The following is an 18,588-nucleotide window of genomic DNA, read 5'->3' on the forward strand; positions in this document are numbered from 1 at the left end:
CTTAAATAAGTCACTAACCATGTCTTATTTTCTAAAACTTTTGTTTATATGAAGAAAAAGAACCATATATTTAAAAAGATTAAAAAAAACCATAAAAACAATAAAAAATTGCAAGTCCCATATAAATAAATAAATGACAAAAAATAGTCAATTGAGGTGTAAATTCCACATTATAAAAGCAAGTAATTATATTTTATCATAATTACATTATAATATATTCATTTTTTTTTTCAAGCTGTTTAGTCTTTTAACGGTATGACAATATACGTTTATACAAAATCCTCAATTTATTTATTAAATCCTCCAAATGGCCCATAAATAATGCTGATTTTACTAGACATTATTAATAAAGAAAGGGTTGTCAAAGGGAAATTTGACATTTTATGCTAAAATTAAACACATGATGTTTAACTATATTACCTAATTATATATTTTTTAACTATTTTTTTAATTCTTTTTCATCCCAAAAATACCTTTATTCTAAACAAAAAAAAAAGTCACCTTCATTTCTCTCTCTCTCGCTCTCTCTCTCTCAGACCAAAAAAAACCACCACGGCTTGTAGTCAGCCGGACCTCCACCCACCACAACCTCAGCTAGACCTCAGCCGGACCTCCCACACACTCAACCGATCTCCACATTCATTTTTCTCACCCAAAAGCAATGGGTAAGTGTTTTTTATGCAAAATATTGTTGGCTTTTGTTATATTTAGTGTAAGTTGTATGGATCTGCACATTGTTGGTTGTATTTTGTTCATTTTGTGTTCTGAAATGAAAGTAGACTATGCTCCGTTTTCTGCGTTTTTTTTTCTGGGTTTTTCGTTTTTTTGCGATTTTTGAACGATAAATTGCGATTTTGTGCGATTTCTACCAAAGTCAAAGGTTAGGGATGAAACTATGCGACATTCGAACGATGCTATTGCGATTTTGTGCGATGTTATATGTGTGGCAAAAACTAAGTATTTTTGGGTGATTTTTGGGCGATTTGTGGGCGACTTTATCTGTGTGCGATACTTGTGCGATATCATTGCGAAGTACATGTTCCCTCTGTAGCAGATACGCCCTGGAAAATGCTCGGACAATGGGAGAACGAGCTTTAGAGTCATCTGCATTTTTAAAAATAGGAATTATTATTAATCGCACAAATGTCGCAAAAGAACTCGCAAAACTACAATTGTGAATCGCACAAACATCGCAATGAATCGCAGAAAAAATGTATAAGGTTTTTAAATTAAAATCGCAAAAATTGCAAAGCAAACACAAACAACGTGAAGCAACCATACTTGTCATGATAAGTCGCACAGCATCGCTTAATATCTCAAATTTATAAGAAACCAAAGAAAAAGCAATGTCCCGATACCCAGATTCTTCCCCAAACACAAAATAGTATAAATCTAAACATTAATCACAGAATTCAGTTCTAAAACAACAAACTAACCTCAAATACACCAATTTGGTTCGAATTAAAAAGAGAAATTAAAAGAAAAATATAAAAAACAAACCTTGGTTCCCGTGGGTTCAAATGGCGGTGGCGGCAGTGATCGGAGACTGGTGCGGTTCTCGGAGGTCCGACCTTTCGTTCCTTGGTTCGCGTGGGTCACTGGGTTCGTCGCTGGGTTTGGTGTGTTCGTGTGGGTCGCTGGGTTCGGTGTGGCGTTGCGGGGTGGCTGGGTTCGACTGGGTGGCTAGGTTCGGCTCGGTGGCTGGGTTCGGTGCTGGTGAGAAGATAGAACAGAGAGATGGCGAGAAAGAGGAGAGAGAAGGGAGTTAGAGAAAATGAGGGGAAGTTGAAAAGTGAGGGATAATTTGGGGAAGAAATTGAAAAAGTATGATAACTATCATATGTTTATTTTTTGGGTTTAATTTTTACCTTGTTTAATTTTTAAGCATATAATATCAAATTTCCCTTGTCAAATTGGTATAATCTTGAGTGATTAAAATTTTCGATAGAAAAGAATCATTAACTGATTATCATGCCAATTGCAATATCAAAGTACAACAACATTAGCTAAAAGAGATATACAAAAATTTGAGAAGGAAAAAAATGATTCCACTACAAAGCTTAAAATAGTTATCTTCAGTTTCCCTTCTTGTGGGAGGCACGGCACAGGAAAGCATACATAACTTAACGTTTGGAGAATTGTGGGGCTTTACGAGCTTTCTTGAGACCAGCCTTCTTCCTCTCAACAACTCTGGAGTCCCTCGTCAAAAGCCCTTCCTTTCTCAGTGGCGTCCTGTGGTCCTCACTAACCTTTAGTAATGCACGGGCAATGCCTAGGGAGATTGCCTGAGCTTGACCAGAGAGGCCACCACCATGAGCTTTCACAAAAACATCATAACTACCTTCATATCCCAAAGTGACCAATGGAACTTTGACATACTGTAGCCACAATGGGTTACCTTGAAGGTATTCCTGCATAAATTAAAAGCCCCAGTCACAAAATATAACATGATCTTTCACAAATCTAATAGAAGTTACTGCCAAACAAGAGTAAGCAGAACCAAACCAGCTTTCGATTTTCCTAATTCTTTTGTCAAACCACAGTACTGCCCAGTAGTATTTTCAATCCCAGTACAGGCACCACTGAATGTTTTGGCTTAGCAGAGTTAACTCAAGCAATATCAGTTTTGACTGAGATCAAATGTTTCATTAACTAATTTTCAAACTTTAATCTTTGTTTCGAATCCACAAAAAGTCAGGAGCAAGTGTCCACAACTAAGAGGCAAGTAATAGGGAAAATATGTGTTAGCTAGCTTTACCATTTAATTTCGAATCCATACACAGTTGTATAAAATGTTCACATGTGTGCATATCTCCCACAAACCAGTGCAGTGATTACAGAAAAGTATAAGTTAGCTTTAGCATTTTCTAGAGGTTAGGAAAAGCTTTTCATTATTCTTCAAATTCAAGAAGACAATGAGACTGCAGCAACTATGAAATTAGATAAAGAAAAAATAGAAGCCTTTGAAAGGATAATGAACCTCTTCACATGAAAGCCGCCTACTTTAAGAAAATAAAGAGCAAAAGCTGGAAAGCATTAATGAACGAAACAATTTACAGTCCTCGACTTGATCATCATGGGCAAAGCCACAAAAGATGGTATATTCTCCAACATGAAAGCACCAAAAGATACAAGATACGCTATTGTACCTGTTTTGATAGCAAGAGCAAACTTGATGGACGATACAGTAACAGAAGATGAGAGCTCATCTCATTCATATTTTATTAAAGCAACACTACAATTCTAAAACATCAAAAATTCAAAAAAATGTATAAAGTTCAACATATAAATATATATATATATATATCCAGTATGTAATTTACACAATGAATTATCTGTTTCTACCTTAACTAGAATCAAATTTACTTAATTATAGTTAGTAAAATTGAAAAAAAAAATTACCATCTTGGAGTAATCCTAACTTCTCTTCCAGCAAAAAAAAACCACACAACTCTACACTACAGTAGACACACTATTACCTTGCACGATGCAAGAAAGTAATTCAAAAATGAGAAAATTAGTAAACCCTAACATTTTTATTCAAACCCGAAAACCATAAAAAGAATAGATAAGGAAAAAGAAGAGAAAAAAAATCAAACACAGAACAAAATTACGCAGTGATAGATGCATAAACGCACTAGTTACCAAATATGTTTATACGTAAGTGTATAAAGAGATAAAGGGAGGTGATAGACCTTGGCGTCGCGGTAATTGATGATTACTTTTCCAGTGCCTTCTTGGAGAACAACTCGAGCAATGGCGGATTTTCTTCGACCAGTACCGAAGATTGTTTGCGCTGCGAATCCACCTGGGAGCCTCGATTTCACGTACTTTGTAAGGTCGGCGGTCTCCACTCCTTCAGGCGACGCAACCGTCGCTGAAACAACGAGCGGAGAAACTTTGGCGACATGGGAGACTGAGATAAGCCTTGGTCGGCGAAAGGAAAGACAGTTTGATTTGTAAGAAACCTGAGAGGAAAAAGAGAGAGATGATAGGGAAGAGGTGAGGGATGCAACCGAGACCGCCATTATCTCCTTCAAGCCTTCTCTGTGTATCTCAGAGAGTTAGGATTTTGTAGAGACCTTTGGAGTGGAATGAATTTAGCGAGCTGCAGAAGTGGAACAAGATGGGGATAATGTGTATGAATTGACGGTATTGCCCCGACTCGGCGAACGATACTGATTAGGATTTAGGAAGGGAAATTAGAGGCTTTATGATTATTAGTAGACCTTATTGTAAAAATCTGCGTACATAATTTAAAGTCGAAAAATTATGCTCCCTGCACATTTTTGGACAAAATTACCCCTCTCATTTAAACAATCCCTCTCCCTCCACCATATCAATCTCTCTCTCTCTTACTCCATTGACGCCGAACCCTAACACCTTCATCCTTCCCCATCGTAGACGTCGTCGACCACCATGCCTCACCGTGATCCTTCTCTTGTAAAAAAGATCCCGGGGTTAGTTTTCTTGAGATTTAGCTTTTATTCTATATCTTTAGTGAAAATGTGATGAATCTCAATCATTCCAACGTTTAGAATAGGGATTTGAAAGAGGTTTGAGTGTCTAAGTTCAATTAAACTCCATTAATGAATGCTTTGATTTGAAGTTGTTGACCAGCGTTTTAGTCAACGATACTAAGTCAAATTGAACGACAATGAATAACTTAGTTGATAAATTGGAGATTAGTGGTGCAATTAGAGATTTAGTGGGAATTATAGGCAAATGACTAAAATGCCCTTGGGTATGGTTAAGGGGCATTTTGAGTGGGAAGGGTAAATGGGTCATTTGACCTTTTAATTAAAAAGGAAACCTTGTGCTTTGCTTCCTCATTACACGTTCTAGAGCCCTTCTCTTTTCTTCTTTTAGTGTTCTTCTTACAATACCAAGTATCACACAAGTACCTTAAGCTAGGAGCAAGGACCCATTAATTTCTGAGTTGGATAAGGGAAATCAAGAGTTTGGAAGTGGATCTAGCAGTTGGCCACTCCATCTCCTTCTTAGGAAATTTGAATTTTGAGAAGAGGTAAGTTCTTTCTTCATGTTCTTCATTTTGCACTTTAGTGTTTCTTGAAGGAATTTGGGTCTCTTTGAAGTTAATTTCGAAATTTAAGGTTCTAGATTATTTGGGGATGTGCATTGATGGTAGAACCTTAGTTATAAACTGATTGGAAGCTTGGATTTTCATTGAATCCATGAATTGGGATTTTCGGAATTTGGGAGTAAAAGTTTGAGTTTAAGACTCAAAGGTTCAATTTGATATTTTAATGTGCTTTGGTGTGTTTTAGGGTGTTTGGTTATGGTATATAAGTTATGTTGATGAATTGCGGTCAATTTTTGGTGTAAAACTGGCTGGAAATTATGTTTTGGATTGGGTTTGGAATTGAGAAATTGTAGGGGAAAACACAAGTTATGGGTTTGTCGCGGTGGGTAAGCGGCGCGGCGCGTATGCAGTTCCTCGAGAGTAGGGTTTGCTCTTTGACTCCAGTGACGCCGCGACCCTTAAGGAGGGCACCGCAGCGCTAATGCCTTTTTAGGGTACAATTTTTCAGGTTTTGGGAATTAGGCTCGGGGTTTGGGGGATCTGATTTGGGGACCCACTTAGGGGCTCGGAGGACAATTCCATTACCCTGTTGAATGGAATTAGAGGTCCCGAGAGCTAGGGTTTAGTTTTGGAACCCGTGATTTGAACTAGTCCCTAATAAGTGTAACATTTATGTTGTGACTAGGAATCCTGTAAGGCTCGAGAAAAGGATCGCACTCGAGGTCGCTTTGTCTTCAGCGCAGGACTCGCAGTAAGAGAAACTGGCATATGCACATTGAGTGGGTTGTTTGCTATGTATATTGGCATTGATTTATCTATGGATAATTGGTATGATCTATATTCTGCAATCGTGTGTAACATAGGCCAGACGGGAATCGTGCATAACGTGGGCCATGAAGACAGGGTCAAGTTGATGGTGCGGTCCCTACTCTGTTGGTATTAAATGATCAAATCAAAGGTACGCAGCGAAATATATGGACTCATTTTAATAAATATTAATATCAGCCAAGATCATATACATATATAAATATTAAACCACATACAAATAGATTAGGGATTACCTCTTGTAGCCTATCAAGCGTCCTTGAGTCTTTTTATATAAATCAACGATCTTCCTATCCAGTGTTCTGAGATCTCACACCCTGATCTTCCAGACCATTCCTCAAACACACAAGGGCATGTGTGAGCACGTATGATTCAAAATGTTGATTTATGTGACTTCCTAGATGTACTCAACACATGAGATCTAGAGAGTTTTGGCAGAGAGAAGGTTTAGAATAGTTTTCAAGTTTAGAGAAAACTATCGCTTTAGAGAGAGAGTCTAATTAACCATTATTCTTTGAATATCACGTATATTAGATTTATAAAGATATTTAATCTAATTAAATAATCTTTATTTAATTAAAATTAAAACTAATTAGATATTTTTATTTAATTATCTATTTAAATCATATTTAAAAAGAATAATTAAGTAACTAATTAAAGAAATTTATTTGAAATTCAAAATTCAAATCCCAGGGATAAAGTCCCTAATGCTAAGCACCACACACTATATTGTACGGTGTGTGTCACCCAGCCCTATTAGGGTTGCCCTAATTTTCTCATTTGTTTATTTAATCAACTTTTAAGACAATATATTTATTCCAACATAAATATAAGTTAATTTAAATTAAATAAATAAATATCTTATCTTATTTAATAAATATCATATTATAAATAAGATATTTATTATTTTCTCTCTTTATATTAATCCAAACACATATAGTTTTCAAAATAAAAACTATATAGTTAAATAATTAATTAATCACTACCCATGATTATCAAATAGTTATTTCCTTGCCCTGAAAAAATAATTCATTTGCAACTTAGTCATTTCTCTTAACAAATCTTTCTTTTGACATCCTTACCCTTGATAGTGTATGACAGATGTGATTTGGGGACCATAGACATATAATACAAAGCTCCAATAAACCAAATTATTAATTAAATTCTTTAATCTAATAATCTTATTTATCAATTCCATAATTACTCTACTATAAATATAGAATTGCACTTTAAGTATTTATAGAATTATATTTACAGAGTTTTCTCTAGTAGTCCATTGATATAATCAATATATGTAGTTTTGTCCTCCATTATTAGTTCATTAATTAGAGCTGGTCAAAATTACCGTTATACCCTTCTAATTACCTCTTGATCCTTAAGTATCATTAATTCACTAGGGAATAATTAATCTATAATCTAATTATAGATTTGAGCTCAATAACTATTCAGTTCAAGAATCAACCCTTAAGGGAACCAATATTCAATCTATTAGGAAAGCATGGAATCTAATATTGTAATTCATGTTCCCAGTCATCCATGATATTGAATCTCCAAAACAAAAATCATTAGCCTCATTTTTCTAAGAGACTTTAATGAGTGAATCAAAAGATTCAATAAACATAACACAAGAGTTAATGAATACTCATGATTTAGACTGATCTACAAATGATCATCTGTTATGACAAGAATTAAATCTTTACGTCAAACGGCAAGTTTATAAAGATAATTAATTCTCATCAATCCTATCATATATAAACTCTATTATATACAACACATTTACTAAGATGTCTATCTACATCAGTAATCTGAATCTAGATTACTTGCATCTCGTATGCTTAGCAAACTGTACTAGTAACCATTCATTAAAGATTCCTTACTTTAATATGTTACTGACTATTTTATTCATTATATATGATCTTAATTCACTCGTACTAATACAAGATAATATTCTCATGAATTAATAGGGAATTTTCTTGATATTATTGTATAATTAATTCAAACAATAATTATAACATTCAAATATAATAAAATTGTACTTTTATTTAAAACCAATAAAATATCTTTACATGCTTTTAGGGCATTAATCCTAACATACTCGCCCGACATGGACCGTAGGCTTGGTGCCCGAATGTGCACCTCGCTTGGTGTAACATGCCAGCCTTGATGGCATGTTACAAGCTAGGATGGCGCTCGGTCAGATGTGCACGCGAGGGTGCAGGTTGGTGAGCATGCTGATGCCTAGTTTGTACGGCAGTGGCATTTTCGTAAATATCTTCAATATTGCCCGGAAATGGACGGGACTTGGTAGGTTCCATATTGAAGGGTCAATGAACGCAATGGTATGATCAGATTTGGGAGATTCGAAGAATTGGCGAGCTGGAATCCAAATATGTCTCCTAAGCAAAAATCATATATGTTCCTAGTAGAAGACTAAAAGCTCAGAAGGCTCTTTGTAGGGGGAGCACCTGGTGTCAGCTCTCCACCACCCCCTGGCGCAGGTGCGTCAAGTGAGCTACTACTAGTTGGGAGGACTAGTAGGGCGGGCATATGAGGACCACGAGGGGACTCATATGTCTCTATGAGTAGGAGTACTCATGGACATTACCGGGCTGCCTCGGTAGTGCGTCGAAGTGTGCTGCCAGAGGTTTAAGGGCACAGTTCTCTTGGCTTGTCGGGATGCCGCTTGCATGGAACGTGGCCCAAACCTTCGAGAGATGTCGTGGCGCACCATGGCCATGAATCTCTACACGAGATGGCACGGGAAGTCATCGTGGGACTTGTTAGCATGCAAGCATTGGAGGGTGCACTATGCTTGAGCAGGACAGAGGTCCAGTGTGTGCTACTAGTCTGGCAGCCAGTCTCGAGGGCCTGCCAACATGCAAGATGGTATGGTGCCTTGAGGATTAAACCATGGACGTATTAAAGTCCTTGGTCTGTGACGTGAGCTAATCGGGTAGTATCGAATGGGGCATGATGAGAGGTGTTGGCACGTCAGCTTGGTGTTGGCTCTTGGCCACACATGCTACCTTGACTTGTGAATGTCTGGGTGAGCATCGGTGTTGGGATTTGCCTTGCCATAGTGAGAACCTATGGACAGTGTGAGTGTCTTGGCTAGATAGCCTTCATGTCTGATTGCACTCATAGATGCTTAAGAGCATGACTCAGCGAGAGTTGTTCAAGAGACGGAAGTGTGCAGAGGCACACGGTCGCGCGAAAAATGTGCCCATTGTTATTCGAATGGTTGGAAGGTTGATCTTGGCTCAAAGGAGCCAAGGTGCCGCACGGGCATTTCCGCTGTCAAAATGTCAGCCCGTGACACTCGGTAGGGTCGTTCAACAAAACTGTCTTACTGGGTCGTGTAAATGGTTCTTGTGTTTGAAATAAACATCCTTGTAAATTGTAAAACATGTTTATGGTTTATATGGCTGGAATGAATGCATTTATTATTTGTGAAGCATGTTGTTTATTGCTTATGATTAATTGGATATTCCTTATGCCATGTGGGGTTTTCTTGCTGGGCATTGGCTCATCGATGCTCTATGGTGTAGGTAAGGGCAAGCTAAAGGTAGACCAGCCATGAGTTGGAGGGCTTTGGAGCGGTGCATACATATTCGGCTGGCTCGCCCGCCATGGTCGAGTTATTTTGAGGGACTTATGTTATGAATTCGATTTTTCCGCTTAGGTCGGCTACTTTTGTAACTTTGGTTGTAAATGTTTTTCATTTAAAACTCGTTTTGGGATCCCATGTAATTATTTAAAGTTTCAATGAAAAGTTTATATCTTTGAAAAAAAATTATACCTAAACCTTTTATTAGCTGTAATTACACTTTTGAATCCAAATGACTCCCTTAACAAGTTAAGCACTACTTTAAACACACAGTGTAACAACTCTGGATTAGTAGGGCGTTACATACGTCCACTTGCACTTTTATTACTCAAAAAAGTCTCAGACTCAAGATCAAGAAGAACAATGTTCAACTGAATTTCCTAAGCCTAAGAGAATCGATAGGGATTTTGTATGTAAAGTGCACTTCAAAATTATAGAGTCTCTTAATGGGTTATGAGCCCTACAAAATTATCTAGGCCCTAAACGTGTAGTGTGGGATTGTTACAACTGATTACATATTCAAAATAATAGAAAAATACATTCAAATATCAATTAGATAAATATCTTGTGATATTTCATGATGTCTTGTGAAATTCGGATCATTATTTTTGAATGACTTGTCTATCGAGCAGGTCTCCCTTCGAGTAATTTCATAAGGTGACTAAGCCTTCGACCAACGTCCTTCCCTTTAAGCAACAAGCTTCGTGGACCCTCAATCCTCTGCAAGGCAGATAGATACCTTCACGTTGATGAAGTCTACTTGAGCATCTTACTCATCTCGACCAACTCTTGGGAGTTTTGATGTTGTTTACTGTCACGTGTCCTCTTCAAATGCCACGTCACCATGTCCAATTTGGAGTTAAACATTTGTCCCCCAAGTTTATCTTGGAGAGATCAGTACTGGATAAACTTATTGCATGCTTCAACCAGACTAGTGCCTTTTCAAATTCTAAAACACTAAAAATTGCAGTATCACTTTTATAGGAAATGATGATACTTTTTGAAAAAGCAACCAACGGTTGTGTGTTCTCAAAGAAATCTTACACCACGTTTTAGCCAGCAATGATGGTACTTTTTGGCAAAAGTAGGCAACAATTCATGTACCAAGGCAGCTGACGTCACATCATCCCAAAAAACTCATGATGAATTTCCTTTGATGATGTCAGTTGCTCACGTGCAAGCCATGAGGCTATAAATAGCTTTGCCTCTTCCTCTTCATTCTTTACCTTCTCCAAAATTTTCAAGCTTTCTTACTCTCAAGAACTCTCTTTCACTAAAGCTTTGTGTTTTCACTTTCTGGTTCTCAAACCCGATTCATACTCAGATTATTCTTCAAAATCAATACTACAGTAAGTTTCTGATCTCATACTCGTATTGGTTTTGCTTTGTAGTTTCCTTCTCTGCATTTATGATGATTTTGAACTTTTATACTTTTGTGTTCTTGGTGGTCTTGAGCAAACTGAAAGATTTTGATTTTTTTCTTGTAAAAATCGTTAATTTTCTAGGAAAATGGGTGATTGGGGAGTAAGAAAATGAACTCTAGGCTTTGGGTATGCTTGATCGTGTAAGTGAAAATTTTTGTGAAAAAAAAACTATTTAACTGCCTCTTGGATCCATCCTGAACCTTGCTCAAATATACCATTGCATTTATTTGAGTAGCAAGGTCATCGAGCTCGGCTGGTAGAGTCCGAGCAGCATAGAATTGTGAGCAGAATAGTCTCACAAATGCATCCCAAGAGTTAATGGTTTCAGGCTCCCGTTTGAAGAACCATTTTTGGGTGGACTCAACAAGAGTAGTAGGGAAGATACTGCAATGAACATCATCGCGCACTCCTTGAAGACCAGTTTGTATTTCAAAGTTATTCACATGAGACATTGGATCTTCCTTGCCAGTGTATATCTTCCAAGTTGGCATCTTAAACTTGGGAGGAATGGTGAGTGCATTGATTCGATCAAAGAAAGGAGAGCCTTTCCTTCTCTCTAAATCGACGTTAGATTATAATGCCCCAAATTTCCTAATAAGGTTTAGGACCTTGATTAGGAGGTCGGGAGGGCCATAATTGATTTATTATGTTATTAAATGATTATATGCATGTTTAGGTGTATTAAATATGCATGTGAGCCCATTTCTGAGTAATTGGGTGATTTTCATATTTTGGCCATTTCGGACATATTTCGCATAAATGTGATATGTGTGTGGTGCTTTATTATTGTTTGGTTATGCTAGGATTACTCAGCACAAAATGATCCTAAGAGGTAAGCTAGTGGGAAAGTCACAACGACATTTATTATTGACTCGGAGTGAGTCAAGGGGGCATTTAGAGCATTACCGGGTTATTGGGTAATGTGAATAAATCTTTGGTGATAAATTGGGAGTTAGTAAAATCTGGGGGAAATTCTGGAGGTTTTGACTATTTTTCCCCCGGGGAGTGTTTTCGGGACCCCGAGCGTTAGGATTTGGTTGAGGCTACTTAAGCTTGAAGTAACATTTTAAAAGAATAAAAGAATGTTCTGTACGTTCTCTCTCCCTCTAAGTTCCATTTTCGTCTCCCGATCGCATTTTCAAAGGTAACTTGAGTTCTAGGACTCAGAATCAAGCGAGAATTGAGACATAGCGATCCTAGGAAAGATTAGAAGCTTATTAGCTGGAGGATTTAGTTGGAAACAACTCAATCAGAGGTAATTCAAGTTTTAAGTTTTTAAAGTTTTTAAAGCTTGAATTGGACTTTGTGTTTTGATGAGTTTTCGTTAGTTTTGAAGCTTGGGTTTTATGGGTTTTCGATCATGGGGATGTTTGGGAACTTTGATTTTTGGATTTGGATGTGTTTAAGTATGTTTTTAGGAGGTTTTAAAAGGTTGAAAACGGAGATAAATGGTTGGACCGAAGTTGGGCCGTGTTGACGCGGTTCTTCGGCAACAGGTAATTAAGAGAAGAAGAGAAATGGATTAGTACTGAAGGTAGAACCGTCACAGATATGAAATCTTAGATAATGAACTAGATGACTCAAGACACGTTTTTTAAGTAGTTCAAAGGTTAAAATCCTTCTACTCCACTAGTCAATATTATTCATATATTCTGGGTATTTGGTTTACAAAGTATATGGCTCTTCAGAGACTATTTTTCCCAACCCCTATCAACTCCCAGGGTCCCCATATTTATAGGAGAAGGCACCTGGAAGTTGGTAGGGAGGTCATCCCGTGACCTTACCATTTGTCATATCAACTCTGTAACATTTATGATTAATTCCTAAACCTGACACATAAGTGTGGTCTAATCAGTATGTAAGGAGATAATGGGCCGCACGGCCCAACCCAGCCGTGGGTGTCTGAATGCGCACGTTCCTGCTGCATGTCCGAGAAGTCAGGGGGATATCGGACACGTGATGTCAGATATATGCACGTTTATCTTGCGTGTGTTGACTTTACAAAGGGTCAGAGATCCATGGCCAGCTCGTACCACGAGCTGCTTCCCTGAACTGGCCTTCAGCCTTCAGCCTTCAGGCCTTCTGATGCCTTCCTCCAGTCTTGGGGGCCCTTGGCGAGCCTTTGAGGATCTCCAGCCTTCAGGCCTTCTGATCCCTCGAGCTAAGAAGGTAAGATCTGGAAACAGGATCTCCACCCTGGGGGAGTCCTCGGACTAAACCATGATTAGTCCGAGGCTCGACCTGCTAATCAGCCCGTGGGAAAACCAGGGCGTACACCTGCCCCCCAAGCTCCTGCTCGTGGTATATGACATCATATATAGAAGACCATAGTAGGGGCTTGTAGACTTCCCCACAACCCTTTACATTCCATTCTTTGTGCAGGCGTCTGATACGTGGAACGTCGTGGGTGGTGACAGTACGTTTTACGAGAACCGCATTTAATGGCCTAGCCTATTGCCCAGCCGTCGTTTCATATTTCGAGTGGAAGGCCTCGGATCCCTCATTAGGGTCATCCAAGAGCCTTCTTCACGTGATCCTTCCCTTATATAAAAAGGGGGTGGCCATCCTACGCACGGGTCATCCCTTCATTCAAAAATTTCCCAAATCTCTTTCCTTCTTCCTTCTCTGACTTTCAGAAGAACGAAACCCTCGACTCTACTGCCACCATTTTCCTTGTTCAAGAAGCTTAGGCGCATGAGGGTTTCTCCAAAGCTTTGGAAGCTACTGCACCGACGAGGCTCCTACCAACGCAACACTCTCGTTTACCATCCAGCCATATACTGTAAGTTTTCTGACCCTGTTCATTTTGAAAACATGCCACTGTAGCTTAGGTAAAATTTTTTTACTGTAGCCGCATGCAAGGGTTTTCTGGGTTGTGTGGGTAGGAGGGTGACAGCCCCTTTTATGCTAGGGCACACTTGTTGTAGGAAATCGCCTTAGAGTATGGGTTTCAAGATGTTTCTTCAGGAACAATTTCTGGTTAGGATCTTTAGGAATTTTGGGTGCAAAACCGGGTAGCTTAGGGGATACGCTTCAAAAGAGGTTTTGCAACGTTCTGCCTGTTGAAACTTCCCCCCCAAGGAAAATTTTTACTCTGAACCCCCTGACACACGAATTCCGAGTAACCTGGGATCTGTTGGGAGCATATGCGCGTGTTCATTGAACCGCGTGGTTCCACTCTCCACGGGCTGGGCTTACCTCAGCTCGTGTAAATAATAATTGCTTCGTCCTTCTGCTTGGGTCGCCTTTTCTAAAGTGTTTTCTTTTGTTCGATAGGCGACCAGATGGCTCCAAAAAGGAATCTGCCTCAGAAGAACGTGGGAAGCTTGGTCTCCCAGAAGGAGAAAGGAAAGGCGGTGATGCCAAGCTCGCCGATCCCCCACTTCGGGCCGGCCGTGGAGAAGCAGGTCGAGGTGGCCCCCGACGCATTCTTTGAGGCGGAGAGAATCATCTCAAAGGTAACTGACCAGGCGAAGATCAACAAACTCTTCCTCACCCACAACATTCCACTGGGGAAAGCCTCCGTGATTGCCCGACATGCTGCAGAGGGCGAGCGGAGCTGCACGCCACTCGATGAATCGTTCGCGGCCTGGAGCGATGAACACTTCAAGGCAGGGGCCTTCCTTCCCCTGGATCAATACTTCGCTGATTTCCTGAATTATGTGGGGTTGGCCCCATTTCAGCTCCCCCCCAACTCCTACCGTCTGCTGGCGGGTTTGAGGTATTTATTCAAGAAGCAGGAGTGGGAGGTCCCCACTCCTGCGGATATTCTATATTTCTTCTGCCTCAAAGCCAGCCCGGACCAACGGGGGCGAGGTGACGGGTTCTACTACTTAACCCGTTTCCCTAATACGGCGGCGGTCATCGAGCTTCCAAGCCATCCAAATGACTTCAAGGACCAGTTCTTCATGTCAACTGGGTTCCAGAATTGCGAGCACCATTATTTTAACCGCCCTCGTAAGTGGTCCCTGACCTTAGCTCGCCTTTTAAGTGTTTTTTATTTTATTTTAGCTCCTCCCGTATTCCACCTTGACTCCAGCCAATCTTGCAGCCATCTACGCAAGGACCGAAAAGTCTGCGACCCTCGGGGGTCAGTATGACACATTGGCGGGCCTGCCCCCCAGCGAAAAGGACTACCGCGTGCTCGTGACAGACGAGACGATGGTGTTCTGCAAATTGATCTTCCCAAACCAAACTCTAAACCTGAAGAGGCCTCGGGGGCCGCCCCCAGCCCGCGACAACTGGCCTATCACAGTGGAGGAGGTCGCGGCAGAGGAAGACGAGGAGGACAAGGCGGCTGAAGTTCCGCTCGTGAGGAATAGAAAGAGGACCTTGGAGGTCGCTCAGGGGATGGACGAGGAGAGGATCCAAACCGGAGCAGTCACAGGTCCTTCCGGCCAAGGTAACCCTTATTTGTTTAAGAATGTAGATAGGGCCACTGCAGACCCCCGGCTGGTTAGGTTCAATCCTAGGCAGATCGTCCATCGTCATGGGAGGGACCCGGACCTGAATACACTCCTGCTCCATTGTGTTGACCGGCTCGTGCTGGATCACCAAGAGAGCCGGCCTAGGGGTACCGTAGTAGTAGATAACACCCTAGCTTTTAGGTCGATCCTTTTTTAGGAGTATGGGACCAACTTACGCACATGGCCATCACTTCAGAGGGGTGTCTATGCTCCGGGGTTTAGACAGTATGTAGAAGAGTCCAGCCCCGAGTCAGAACCGGACCTAGAACCCGCGACAGTTCGTGAGATAATTGTCCTAGGCTTTTCCAGCTCGGGGGGTAGGGCTCCCTTAATATTCGTATACTTTTTTGCTTTTAACCTCTGCATGATTGCTAACTTGTAATAACCATGTTTTTGTTTTTGGCAGAAGAGATGTCTCAGCCCCGGGGTAATCTGTGGGGTGTAGTCTTTGGCGGGAATCCCCCAGCAGGGCCAAGGTTGAAAAGGCTCCGAGAGTCCAAAAGCGCGGTCGGGGCCTCCACCAAATCCCCGGCTAAGGAGAAGGAAAAAACCCCGCCATCCCAGGTCGAGGGGGCAATCCTTCCTGCTGCCGGAGCAGGACACATGCCCCCGCCGCCCCAGCGATCTCCATCAGCCACCCAGGACGTGGTACTGGAGGTCGGGACTCCGGCTGTGGCAGCCCCGGACGTACGCATCCCGGTCGACCCCCAGGATCTGGGAAAGATCCCAGAAGCATTCCGGGGGACGGTGTATGAGTCGGCGAGCTATGCCGTCAGCCGCTTCTACAAGCTCAAAGAGAGGGATCTCTGGGCTATCGAAATAACGAGCCCGGTCCGAGTCATAGAGTCTTCGATGGACATGACCCTAACGGTAATCTGCCCCACTCTTTTAAAGCTTTAACACTTACACAATGCCTTGTTTTTCCACTTAGCCAACTTATCCTTCCTTTCTTGTAGGGCATTGCTGCCGTACATCGAGGTATCGCCAGGACCAAGGCTCAGCTCGAGGATATGGAGACTGAGCGCCAGGCCGCCCTTCAGGAAGCTCAGGCGGCGAAAGATGCGCTGGCGGCTTCGAAGGTCGAGCTAGAGAGGAGCCGCTCAAAGAACCGAGAACTTGAAACCTCGCTTGCCACTTCGCGAACAGATCTCGAGGCAGCGAAGACCGAGGCCCAGGCCGCCCTGGAGGCCGCCTTGGAAGCCGAGCGGGCCATCTCGGAGCAGTCCATGCAGGACCTGTTCTATCACTGCTGGGCCCATAACCCGGATGCTGACTTCTCTTTTATGCCGTCGGACCTCTGGGCTTTTTTGCTGCCGAAGCTCCAAGCCCGTCTAAACAAAGAGGTACCGCCCTCAGAGACTGGGGAAGCCTCTGGCGCGGCGGAGCAGGGCAAGACCGCAACCTCCAAAGGACTAGCTGATGGGACTTAGGGCACTTCTCCTTATGCATTTTTAATTATTTTTATTTTGTCTTTGTAACCTTTTCATGAGGTGTTTTTACCTCGAGACGATTTACTTGACAATCTTAACTTATATATATATTTTTTATATAAGCTTAGTTCATGCTAACCGTTATTTATATCCCGAGCTCTTTAAGAAAGAGCCACGACCAATAAACTTAAGTTAACTTCCAAGTTTTATGACCCGGTTAAAACCAGGAACTTATTTTGAAAACTTAGTTCGTGTTAACTTTTATCCATATCCCGAGCTCTTTAAGAAGAACCACGATCAATAAATTTAAGTTAACTTCTAAGTTTTATGACCCGGTTAAAACCAGGAACTTATTTTGAAAACTTAGTTCGTGTTAACTTTTATCCATATCCCGAGCTCTTTAAGAAGAACCACGATCAATAAATTTAAGTTAACTTCTAAGTTTTATGACCTGGTTAAAACCAGGAACTTATTTTGAAAACTTAGTTCGTGTTAACTTTTATCCATATCCCTAGCTCTTTAAGAAGAACCATGATCAATAAATTTAAGTTAACTTCTAAGTTTTATGACCCGGTTAAAACCAGGAACTTATTTTGAAAACTTAGTTCGTGTTAACTTTTATCCATATCCCGAGCTCTTTAAGAAGAACCACGATCAATAAATTTAAGTTAACTTCTAAGTTTTATGACCCGGTTAAAACCAGGAACTTATTTTGAAAACTTAGTTCGTGTTAACTTTTATCCATATCCCGAGCTCTTTAAGAAGAACCACGATCAATAAATTTAAATCAACTTCTAAGTTTTATGACCCGGTTAAAACCAGAATAGGACTTAGTTCGCGTTAACCCTTATCCATAGATAAGAGTCAACATCTAAGTCGTTAAGGAGACCTGGTTATATCCAGGTACCATATGCCCCCCAAGTAACTGGGAAAGGGTCTTTCGTGGTTACTTTAAAATCACACTTGCAAATAAAAAGAAACATTTGATTCTTATTTATACATAGAAAGTGGCCTTCCAGGCCTAACAAGTGGATCATTGATAGTATTTCTTTAAGTGGATGGCATTCCAAGTTCGCGGGATCGCCCCTCCATCAAGTCGAGCTAACTTATAAGTTCCATCCTTGATGACTTCGATGACCTGGTATGGTCCTTCCTAGTTTGGTCCCAAAACCCCATCTTTGGGATCTTTTCCGGCCAGGAAAACTCTCCTTAGGACCAAATCGCCAACGCTAAAGGCACGTTTTTTGACCTTAGTGTTGAAGTAACGAGTGATCTTTTGCTGATAATGGGCGAGTTGGAGTTGCGAATCCTCCCGCCTTTCATCAACTAGGTCTAGGGAATGGCATAGGAGTTCGTGGTTCCGATCTTGGTCTTAGGACTGGACTCTATGCGACAGAACTTTAACCTCCACGGGGAGGACTGCTTCACTCCCAAAGGTTAGGGAGAAAGGAGTGTGACCCGTGGGAGTCCGATACGAGGTCCGGTATGCCCACAGGACCTGGGGGAGCTGGTCTGGCCAGACCCCCTTTGCCTCATCTAGCCTCTTCTTGAGGCTTGCCTTTAGAGTTTTGTTCACAGCCTCGACCTGGCTGTTCGCCTGGGGATAGGCCACGGACGAGAAGCTTTTCACAATTCCGTGCCTTTCACAAAATTCGGTGAACAGATCGCTGTCAAATTGGGTGCCGTTGTCGGAGACGATCTTCTTAGGTAGGCTAAATCGACAGATGATACTTTTCACCACAAAGTTGAGTACTTTCTTCGATGTTATTGTCGCCAATGGCTTTGCTTCGGC

The 18,588-nt window shown here is 41.1% G+C and overlaps 1 protein-coding gene across 1 annotated transcript; it reads right to left on the reverse strand.

Moving 5' to 3' along the window:
- Positions 1–1,938: 1,938 nt before the first annotated feature.
- On the reverse strand, positions 1,939–4,128 carry LOC133807451 (small ribosomal subunit protein uS9c). The gene is made up of 2 exons (XM_062245791.1): positions 3,696–4,128; positions 1,939–2,411 (listed from the first exon to the last, which is right to left on the reverse strand). The coding sequence occupies exons 1-2, from the start codon at positions 4,026–4,028 to the stop codon at positions 2,124–2,126; spliced, it is 621 nt and encodes a 206-aa protein (XP_062101775.1). The 5' UTR covers positions 4,029–4,128; the 3' UTR covers positions 1,939–2,123.
- Positions 4,129–18,588: the final 14,460 nt, after the last annotated feature.

Source organism: Humulus lupulus, chromosome X, assembly GCF_963169125.1.
Source record: "Humulus lupulus chromosome X, drHumLupu1.1, whole genome shotgun sequence".
Lineage (NCBI taxonomy): Eukaryota > Viridiplantae > Streptophyta > Magnoliopsida > Rosales > Cannabaceae > Humulus > Humulus lupulus.

Coding starts and splice junctions, on each gene's coding strand:
- LOC133807451 (XM_062245791.1), bottom strand. CDS start 4,028: ATGGCGGTCTCGGTTGCATCCCTCACCTCTTCCCTATCATCTCTCTCT. Junction 2,412..3,695: donor TCAATTACCGCGACGCCAAG/GTCTATCACCTC, acceptor TAATTTATGCAG/GAATACCTTCAAGGTAACCC.